Source organism: Chiloscyllium plagiosum, chromosome 2 (genome assembly GCF_004010195.1).
Source record: "Chiloscyllium plagiosum isolate BGI_BamShark_2017 chromosome 2, ASM401019v2, whole genome shotgun sequence".
Taxonomy (NCBI): domain Eukaryota; kingdom Metazoa; phylum Chordata; class Chondrichthyes; order Orectolobiformes; family Hemiscylliidae; genus Chiloscyllium; species Chiloscyllium plagiosum.
Window position 1 is genome coordinate 13,724,061 of NC_057711.1, and position 11,494 is coordinate 13,735,554.

Genomic DNA, 11,494 nt, shown 5'->3' on the forward strand with positions numbered 1-11,494 from the left:
AGTGGCACCACGTTAGCCAACCTCCAGTTTCCGGCACCTCACCTGTGACTATTGATGATGTAAATATCTCAGCAAGAGGCCCAGCAATCACTTCTCTAGCTTCCCACAGAGTTCTGGGGTACACCTGATCAGGTTCTGGTCTATGTGAATGACTTGTACTCTGGTATACAGGATATATTACAGGACAGATCATACAAAGCTCCAAAATGTAATGAACAGTACGTAAAGTACCAAAAAACTTTGGAGGATATATGCTGGTGAAATGACCAGATGAATGATACATTTTGATAATGATTTGAATGAAAAGAGACAGTATAATCAAAATGGTACAACTTTACATGAAGGCAAAATATTGAGAATAATGGAAATCTAAAACAAACATAACATTGTTAGAGAAGCTCAATGGGTCTAGCAGCATCTATGGAGAGAGAAAAAAAGTTAACGTTTTGAGTCTAGTGTTACTTTTATTTGTTTTGAATAATTTTTCAAGTCTGATAACTGTTCTGACAAATTCTGAAAAATTATTTGGAACAAAGAAAAGTCATACCAGACTTAAAACATTAACTCTGTTTTTCTCTTCACAGGTGCTGCCAGAGCTGCTGAGTTTCTCCAGCTTTCGGTGTGTTTGGTACAATTTTAGAATGGTTACAAGAACAGAAAGATTCTGGAAGTTCACAATCAGATGACTTTGAAACTCAGAGGATTAGTAGAGATTGATTTCAAAAGCAAGAATATATCGTTTTATAAAACATCTTTTAGAATCCAGCTAGAGACACATGACCAATCTTGACACCTCACTTTAGGGAGGGTGTCAAGGTCTCAGTAGAAAGAAGATTTAGTCAAATAATTCCAGAGATGAATGTTCAGTAGTTTGGGAGAACTAGAGCTAATGGAGTTGTTCTTCTTCAAACAGAGAAGCTGAAGTAAGATTTAATCAAACCTTACCAAACTAAGTGGAGCTTTGTAGGAAAATGGGTCAGTTAATAAAGGACATCTGATAAAAATCATGATGGTGTGAGACATGGAGGTAAACTGGGAGCTGGTCTTTTTTCCATCCCTCTTGTTGTTGTCCTTCTAGTAGGAAAAGGTTGTAGATGCTGTCAAAGGTCAAAAGTGCTTGGCGAGTTGCTACAGTCCATCTTCGCAATGCTTCACACTGTTTGATCACTTTGTCAACATGGATCCTAGTTAATCAGTGAATCAGAAACCAAAACAGCTTTCTTTGTAGATAGTGTTTATTAAGAAGGTGATCTCACTGCTCTTTTGACCATTGCCACCTTTTAAATAGTCAACTAATTAATCCATCCCAATTAATTGCTTAACCACTCACTAAATTAACATACTAATTGTAATAGCACTTTTCGTGACTCTATGTAAAATGGCTCCCTGATTCCCATGTAACCTTTATGATGTGGTAAACGTGTGCTCTCAATACAAGATGCTACGATGCTGTAAAATGCGTTGATTCTCGAGTAAGAAGGCCGGTGGAATAAAGCAGTTTCCAAATCCATATTGTTTGGGTTACAGCGCAGCCTGATTCCTGCACCTATGCCAGCATTGTAATCAACAGCAGCAAAAAAGGTAACCAGCTTGAAACTGTTGTTCAACACACCTTACGTCTTTCACCATTTTATGATGTTTCATGTTTAAAATTTATTCTTTTGAATAACAGAAATTTCTCCATTGGTTCCAGACAGCAGGAACGTCACAATCGCTGATGCAGAAGGGGGTGAGTTCGTTTGGTCTTGAAAAATCCAATTACAAATTTTTTTCTCCAACTTCCCTTTGCCCTTCCCCTGAAGAAACATTTTCTCTGTGTGAACCAGTGCCAGTTAAGACTGGCTGATCCATTTCTCTGGTATTGAGTCCCCAACTCCGGCTGGCTATATCCTGAGGTTTTATAAGTCATTTGTTCATTCAAAGTGTCCTCTTCCCCGCTGGTCGTCTGCCATGGATCCCTTCCGCTATCTGTCCTATGTTGCCCTTGTACATTCTGCAGGTCAACTGGATTCACTTCTTTAAGGAGGATTTGTCTATTGAGTCAGTAGGAGTGGAAGTCAGAAACAGGAAAGGAGCAGTCATTTTGTTGGGAGTTTTGTCTCCACCTCCCTAATTGCAATAGAGACACAGAGGAGCAGATTGGGAAGCAGATTTGGAAAGGTTGCAGAAGTAACGGGACTGTTGTCATGGGTGACTTCAACTTCCTTAATATTGATTGGAATCTCCTCAGTACAAATAGTTGGGATGGAGCAGATTTTGTCATGTGTGTCCAGGATGGATGCTTAACTCCATATATAGATAGGCCAATGAGAGGGGAGGAGAAAGTGAGGTCTGCAGATGCTGGAGATCAGAGCTGGAAATGTGTTGCTGGAAAAGCGCAGCAGGTCAGGCAGCATCCAGGAGAGGGGAGGCCATACTGGATTTCATGCTTGGCAATGAATCAGATCAAAAGTCAGATCTCTCAGTGGGAGAAAACATCGGTAATAGTAATCAAAACTCCCTGACCTTTACTTTCGTCCTGGTGAAGGACAGGAACAGACAGTGTGGGAAAGTATTTAATTGGGGGAGGGGTAAATTACAATGCTATGAGATCAAAATTGTGGAGCATGAATTGGGAAAAGATATTCTCAGGGAAGTGCATGACAGAAATGTGGAGGTTGTTTAGGGAGCACTTGTTGTGGGTGCTAGATAGATTTGTCCCAATGAAGCAAGGAAGGGATAGTAGGGTGAAGGAACCTTGGATGACAAGGGATGTAGAACATTTAGTCAAGAGGAAGAAAGAAGCTTGCTTGAGGTTGAGGAAGCAAGGATCGGACAGGGCTCTAGAGGGTTACAAGGTAGCCAGGAAGGAACTGAAGAATGGACTTAAGAGAGCTAGAAGGGAACATGAAAAAGCCTTGGCAGGTAGGATTGCAGAAAATCCCAAGGCATTCTACATGTATGTGAGGAACAAGATGATGCCAGAGCGAGGGTATGGCAGATCAGAGTTAGTGAGGGAACTTGTGCCTGGAGATCGAGGAGATAGGGGAGATCCTTAATGAATATTTTGCTTCAGTATTCACGACTGCGAGGAACATTGTTGTTTGTGAAGATAGCATGAAACAGGCTGATATGCTGTAACAGGTTGATGCTAAGAAGGAAGATGTGTTGGAAATTTTGAAAACATGAGGATAGATAAGTCCTTTGGGCCAGATGTGATATACCAAAGTTAACTACGGGAATCGAGGGAAGAGATTGCTGCGCCTTTTGCAATGATCTTTGCATCCTCAGTGTCCAGTGGAGTATTATCAGATGATTGGAGGGTGGCAAATGTTATTTCTATGTTCACAAAATGGAATAGGGATAATCAGTCTTACGGTGGTAGTGGGCAAATTATTGGAGAGGATTTGTAGAGACAGGATTTATGATTATTTGGAAAAGCATAGTTTGATTAAAGATAATCAGCATGGCTTTGTGAGGGGTAGGTCATGCCTCACAAGCCTTATTGAATTCTTTGAGGATGTGACGAAACATATTGATGAAGGTAGAGCAGTGGATGCAATGTATATGTATTTTAGCGAGGTGTTTGATAAGGTTCCCCATAGTAGGCTTATTCAGAAAGTAGGGGGGCATGGGATACAGGAAAATTTTGCTGTTTGGATACAGAATTGGCTGGCCCGTGGAAGAGATAAGGTAGTAGTCGATGCTAAGTATTTAGCCTGGAGCTCGGTGACCAGTGGTGTTTTGTAGGGATCTGTTCTGGGACCTCTGCTCTTTGTGAATTTTATAAATGACTTGGATGAGGAAGTGGAAGAGTGGGTTAGTAAGTTTGCTGATGACACAAAGATTGGTGGAATGGTGGATAGTGTGGAGGGCTGTTATAGGTTGCAACGGGACATTGACAGGATGCAGAACTGTGCTGATAAGTGGCACATGGAGTTCAACCTAGAAAAGTGTGAAGTGATTCATTTTGGAAGATTGAATTTGAATGTACATTATAGGCAGGATTCTTGGCAGTATGGAGGAACGGAGGGATATTGTGTTCAGTTCTGGTCACCTCAGTATAGGAATGATGTAGAAACTTGAGAGAGGTGCATAGGAGATTTACCAGGATGCTGCCTAGATTGGAGGGTATGTCTTATGGACAAAAGTTGAGGGAGCTAGGGCTTTTCTCATTGGAGTGAAGAAGGATGAGAGGTGACTTGAGAGAGGTGTACAAGATGATGAGAGCATAGATAGAGTGGATAGCCTGAGACTTTTTCCCAGGGTGGAAATGGCTGTCATGAGGGGGCATAATTTTTAAGGTGATTGGAGGAAGGTTTAGGCGAGATGTCAGAGGTAGTTTCTTTACACAGAGAATGGTGGGTAGATGGAATGCACTGCCACCAGTGGTGGTAGAGTTAGTTACATTAGGGACATTTAGGTGACTCTTGGATAGGCACATGGATGATAGTAAAATGGAAGGTATGTCGGTTAGTTTGATCTTAGAGTAGGATAAATGATCGGAAGATGATGCGTTCTTCCTCCAGGCGTCGGGTGGTGAGGGAGCAGCGGTGAAGGAGGCCCAGGACCTGCTCCGGATGCGGTCTCCTCTACATCGGGGACACTGGACACCTCCTAGCAGAGCTCTTTAGGGAACATCTCTGGGACACCCGCACCAATCAACCCCACCGCCCTGTGGCCCAACATTTCATTGAAGAAGTTTTCCTCCTCTCTCTACAAGAATCTCAGTGAGTCTCTACTTATCATCTCCATCCCCAGCCCCATTCACCTATTGTACTCTATGCTACTTTCTCCCCACCCCTACCCCCTCTCATTTATCTATCCACTCTGCAGGCACCCTGCCTCTATTCCTGATGAAGGGCTTTTGCCTGAAACGTCGATTTCCCTGCTCCTCAGATGCTGCCTGACCTGCTGTGCTTTTCCAGCACCACTCTGATCTAGACAGCAATCCAGAAGAGGACTCACCATAACGCACCTTTCTGTAATTATCCTCACACCGAAGGAGCTGATATTGGGCTAAATATTCCCCTTTCTTGTAATTACCCTCAAACTTATACCATTACCATTGTTTGTTTGCTATTTCGAAAGAACACAGAAATGTTAGCACAGTTAGGGCGGCACGGTGATACAGTGATACAACGCCAGAGATCCGGGTTCAAGTCCCGCCTCAGGCAAATGTCTGTGTGGAGTTTGCACATTCACCCCGTGTCTGCGTGGGTTTCCTCTGGGTGCTCCGGTTTCCTCCCACAGTCCAAAAAAAAAGTGCAGGTTGGGTGAATTGGCCATGCTAAGTTGCCCATAGTGTTAGGTGGAGGGGTAAATGTAGAGGAATGGGTCTGGGTGGGTTGCTCTTCGGAGGCTCGGTGTGGACTTGTTGGGCCGAAGGGCCTGTTTTCACACTGTAAGTAAGTAATCTAATCTAATCTCTAATCAGCTCTAATTTCAGTATCCTTTATTACAGATGTAACCTATGCAGCTGTTGTGCGCTCATGTTAGGACTGAGCATTTACAGTGAGTATTGAACCTATGTAACTGAGGCTACGTTATTCCCCAGATAAAATTCAGGGAGCATCATGGGATTCACCAGCTCCTAAACCTGACAAAATCATTCTACAAAATTGTTTTCATAGGTATCTCTTTTTAACTATATATTAATACATATATAAATTCAAATGGGTGTAAGCTTTTTAATGTATCTAATATGTTCTGTCCGTCTGTATGTCTGCACCTACGTCTGTAATCGGGCAGCATTCATTGCTCATTCTATTTACCTGAAGAAGACATATCGGATGGTTTATTATTACATGACCTCGAGAAAGCTGCCATACCTTAAAGACAGCTAGATAATACAATGACATGATACTCGAGTCATAGAGATGTAAACCATCTCGAGTATAATGTTGGTATTGTTAAGGATTATCTATTCATAGGTTCTTCTACGATTTTTTCTTTGCAAAGCAGAAAATGGTGCATGATGTAAAACACCATCCAAGTTGCCACTATGTACAATCTCTGCTCAGTGTTTTCTTTTAAAACAGACAAAATAAAATAAATAATGCTTCACCCTTTGAAGCAGTGGCAATGAGAGAAACAAAAAGAGAGAAAAAGAAAGAGAAGCATTACCATTGTTTGTTTGCTATTTTGAAAGAACACAGAAATGTTAGCACAGTAAAGATAGAAAGCAAACATCAAAACATGGATCAGCACTCCAGTGACACTGTCAGAACATAAATTATTCAAAGGAAGAATGAGTCTTCACTTCATGGGTCAATAAATAACTGATAAAGAAAGATAGGCAGTCAAACTTCTTATCACTTTAGAAAATGCAAGATCATGAAAAATGAAATCCTCAGCTGTTTGTGGGGATTACTGCAAAGATTCTGACAACATTTCAGAAGATCATCTTAAGATCCAAGTCAACGTGTGGATTTGTAGGTTTGAGCTCATGTCATACTGTCAGCAGCCAGGTGAAAATATCAACAAATTAATTGACCAATTTTGATGCAAAAGCATGGAATTAAACTTCATTGAAGCTAACTTAACCGAGAGACTCATGGAACTGGTCATTGCCTCGGTTGTGAAAGTGGTTAGAATGGTCAGCAGCATGTGTTGGTGCTTGACTGTGGTACAACAATTGCAACCATCAACAAGATCATCAATGCCACCTAATCTTTCACAAGGTGGAAATGATCTCTTCCACCAATACCACCTAACCTTTTACAAGGTGGAGATGATCTCTTCCACCAATACTACCTAACCTTTCACAAGGTGGGGATTATCTCTTCAATCAATACCACCTAACCTTTCACAAGGTGGGGATTATCTCTTCAATCAACACCACCTCACCTTTCACAAGATGGGGATTATCTCTTCCACAAAAACTGTGCCCAGTATTTTGTACAGGTACATGTAAAAGCTATGTTCTCCAAGAGGACATCAGGCTAAAATATGGAAAAATTCCAAGTGTGCGAAGAAACCCAAAGTGCAACACAATTCCCCATAAGTGTGTGTAAAAATGAGCCATCCAAACAGCAATGCCAAAGATGTTTTCAAACCCTGTCCATGCCAAGTAAGTGTATTGTTCAAGTCCAAGACGTAATAACAACATTAGAATTTAGAGACCCCGATCAGGCAGTATGTGTGGTCAATTTTCTACACCACAAGGATGCCAACAAAAACATTGAAAAATTTACCTCAATTCACGTTATATAGCCTTAAAGGAATGCATGCCATCTTACAACATGTGAAAGATGGCAGCAGAGTAGCAGTGCTGCATTTGAGCTCTGGACCTCATTCACTTCTGTCTGCTTTTCTTTATTTCCATTCTTTTTGGTATTGTTTTTTTTCCACTTTATGTTTAAAGTGTTGCTTCAGTGAGGTATTGGTGACAGGCCCTGCTTGAGCACGTTCTGGGATCTGGTGACTGGAGCCTCTGAACAGGCCCTACTCAAGCACATTCTTGGATCCGGCGATCGGAGGCTGTGAGCGGGCCCTACCCAAGCATGTTCTGGGACCTGGCGATTGGAGGCTGGGTATGGACCCCGCCAAAGCATGTGAATTCTGTGATACAAAACATTATCATTTGTAAACTTGAGCATCATACAGCCTGGTGCAGCTCCATTACTTGTGTTTTGACAAAAAATGGCACTCTGTATGTATGTTTAGATCCAAGGAGATGAATAATTGCACTATAAAGATGTTCATGCAAGGTTGCCACCCCAAAAGTTGTCATTCCCAAGTTTTCAATCTTGATGCCAAGAATAAATTTTTATAGCACTCTGCTGACTCTTTGGGTCATGCCTACCACTTACCTTCTCATCTATTGTTGTGTCATCCACAAACATGGCATTGATGCATTACTTTTCTCATCTAAGTCATTAATATACATTGTAAATAAACGTGAGCTCAGCACTGGTCTTTGTGGCATACTACTAGTTACAGTTCGTCAGTGCCTCATGAACTAAGTGCATTCCACCAAATGCCAATCGTTGAGCCACACTTTTGACTCCTTGACTTTTTTTAAAACCCGATGCCCATAGTTCAGTTTGTATTCCAGAGCTTATTGCATTGCAGATTCAACTTTTCAATTTCGGTCCTAAGTGATCCACGTCTTTCAGCTAAATCTCCTTTCTAGTCCTACCAATGTTGTAGGTAACACTAGACAGTCTTCTGGATTCCTGCTTATGGTTGCAGAAAACATTGTCTGTTCTCTAATTATAGTGTCACCTACCCCAACAACATTCCTAGCTTCTTCTCCAACTTGTGTGGCTCCCCTTACCACAGCTGAAAATGTGTTGCTGGAAAAACGCAGCAGGTCAGGCAGCATCCAGGGAACAGGAGAATCGACGTTTCGGGCATAAGCCCGAAGAAGGGCTTATGCCCGAAACGTCGATTCTCCTGTTCCCTGGATGCTGCCTGACCTGCTGTGCTTTTCCAGCAACACATTTTCAGCTCTGATCTCCAGCATCTGCAGTCCTCACTTTCTCCCCTTACCACAGTGCCGTGGTCATTTTGTTCATCATCCCAGCAGTCCTGCTGTTATCTGCACTGCTTGTAAGAACCTTGCAACAGATTTTAAGGGCTAAGGATCTTCAATTATAACCCCTAAGTCCTCATACCTGCCTCATCAGCAGTCACGCTGCCCTGTCCCCCGATCACAGTCCAGATTTGAATGCTCCAACCTGAGGGATGTGACAGTCTTCTGGATCAAAGTGTCCAGGTAACTTTCCCCTAGTTACCAGTTCTGAGGAAAGGGTCACTTGATCAGAAACGTTTACTCTGATCTCTCTCCACCGATGCTGCCAGATCTCCTAAAGCATTTCCAGCAATTTCTGTTTTTGTTTCTAACTTTCCCTCAGCCTGAAATGGTGCTGTATCTACAGCTCAGACTCTGGCTACTCAACTCGGATCCAAAGTTCCTCAAGCTGCGAACACTTACTTCAGGTGTGTTTGCTCAGATCACGTTGGTATCCACGGAAAACACAGGAGACAAATGATGATCTTCTGCATCGTAACGCTTCTATGATTTAAGTTTGAGATGAGAAATGCATTCTCTCAGGGGGATTGGGATGTTTGAACTCTGCCTCTAAAGGCTGTGAAAGCAAAGTCATTGATTATTTTTAGGGCAGAGGTTGATAAGGAAGAGTGTGAAAGGCTTGGTGGGAATGTGGAGTAACACACCAGTCATGATCTTATTCGGTGGTGAAGCAGGATTGCAGTGCTCATTGGCCTCCTATTGCCATAATTTGTACATTTGTATGTTCCAAGAAATATACTTTTGGAAGGATCTGAAGGCATTAGAAAGGTTGCAGAAAAAATTCACAAGAACGATTCCAGAGCTGAGAAACTCGAGTTATGCAGATATATTGGGAAAACCAGAGCTGTTCTCCTTGTAAAAGAAACAATTTAGAGCAGACTTGATTGGGATGTTCCAAATCATGAGCCACCTGAATAGAAGTGATATGGAGAAGCAGTTGCCTTTGTTGAAAAGGTTGAGAATTAGAGGATACCGGTTGACAAAAGTAACAACAGTGCTGTGAGGAAAACCTTCTATATGCAGCACGTGTTCAGAATCTGGAATACATTGCCCAAGAATGTGTACAAAGTTAAAAATCACACAACACCAGGTTATAGTCCAACCACCTGATGAAGGAGCGTCGCTCCGAAAGCTAGTGCTTCCAATTAAACCTATTGGACTATAACCTGGTGTTGTGTGATTGTTAACTTTGTACATCCCAGTCCAACACCAGCATCTCCAAACCCAAGAATGTGGTTCTGGCAGATTCAAGCCTGAAACAGAATTGGATAACTACCTGAAGAGAAAGGTTTTCAGGTCTACAGGGAAATGCTAACATTGTGAGACTATGGGAGTTGCTCATTCAGGGATGAAAATGAAAGTTTTTGGGTTCTTCTGCTGTGCTGCATCAATTCCATGAATCTGTGATCTTGAAATTGGAGCTAGGCCATTCAAAAGGAAAATCACGAAGCACAATTTTCTCAGAGGGTGTATGGAAATCTGAAACTTCTCCCCAAAAAACGATAATGGATGTTGGGGTTAATTGAAAGTTCCAGGACAGATCAGTTGGTTTTGAGTTGAGTTAATGGTATTGAGTTTTATGGAGCAGTGATTGATAAATGGAGCTGAGGCATAAATCAAGCAGGATATAATTAAACAATATAGCAGGATTGAGGGGCTGGATGGTTAACATGTTCCAATGCTCAATAATTGTTCAGATCTCAGTTACTTTCCATTAAATGTGTTTACAGATAACCTGAGCGGGAATGATTCACAGGTGCCTTCAATACCTGAGATATTCTTAAGGACCTGAACTATCAGCTGTGCCAGTGGAGCTTGCAACACATCAATGAACCAATGTTTGCCAGCACTTAATCAATCCAACTCCATCAGTTTCACCAGTGAATCAAATTCTAATTGGTCCAAACCAGTCTGTTACTGCTTATTGAAACCGTGCCTTCACATAACTAATTAATTCCAATCCTGGTCAATCAGAGATATCATTAATTTCATGTGCACCGTATTCCAGAAAGCCAACTGGTGAAGGATGAAACTGGAGCCAACATTTAATAAGTCATTATTAATTTATTTGCAGAGTGAACTATTTCAAGCTTTTGCCTCCGAGTGCAACTATATTCACTTTCAGCAGATATTTCTTCATATATCCTCAAGAGGTATCTCACTTAATGCCCTCCTACTGCATATGATTAAACACAGTTGATATACAATATACCCATCCACCTTGCTACTTAACACCCATCTCCAGTGTCCTGCTGGGGTCTATTGATTGTTTCATAAAAATGTAACATAATGTTTGAAGAGTTCTGACAACATTGTGATTGATGGTCCTTTTAAGAATAAACCAGGATATGCTCCAGAGGAAATAGAGCACAATGGATTCTCATATTTAAAGGCTGTGTTTTTAGTATTCCCAATAAAGAGAAAGAGCAGACTGAATTTTGTATTGAAATATGAAGTGGAAATAAACATTTTGGAAAACAGACTGACCCCAGCTTTCTGCTTCGGTAAATGAATGATAATCATTGTGACATTCCCAGTCTGTTTAGTCACCTTTAGCAAAAACCTGAGCATGTATAACCCCATCTCTGCAGTTTGAGTATTCAAAAGCTCAATTCTGGAAATACTTAAGGAACAGGGTAGAATTTGTAAAGGGAGGAAAGGAGTTAACATTTCATATCAGTGAGAACTTCTGTTTAATGAGAAAGACTAAGTCTCCTTTGGCGTCACTTTCCAAATTTGTGATCACTACCATCTAGGAGAACAAAGTCAACAATTGGATAGGAACACCACTTTTGCAAGTTATTTGAGTTATTTATCGTCATGTATATCTGGAAAGATACAGTGAAAAGTGTTTTGTTACCATAATTATGTGCTATTTTCAGTTACAAGAAGAATAAAATGAAATTAAATAAATAGAGTTCATCTTCTGAACGGGGGGGGTGTCTTCAGACACAGATCTAGAGATTTTGCAAGGTA

The 11,494-nt window shown here is 41.4% G+C and overlaps 1 protein-coding gene across 1 annotated transcript in view; it reads left to right on the plus strand.

Annotated features, from left to right (window-relative positions):
- The window catches only part of LOC122539588, a 48,102-nt gene extending 37,104 nt beyond the window's left edge, over window positions 1-10,998 (plus strand). Inside the window, exons 10-13 of the mRNA XM_043674593.1 lie at window positions 1,528-1,581; window positions 1,694-1,729; window positions 5,444-5,493; window positions 10,249-10,998. Of these exons, the coding sequence (XP_043530528.1) occupies window positions 1,528-1,581; window positions 1,694-1,729; window positions 5,444-5,478 (125 nt within the window). The 3' untranslated portion in view covers window positions 5,479-5,493; window positions 10,249-10,998. The remainder of the gene's footprint in view (window positions 1-1,527; window positions 1,582-1,693; window positions 1,730-5,443; window positions 5,494-10,248) is intronic.
- Window positions 10,999-11,494: the final 496 nt, after the last annotated feature.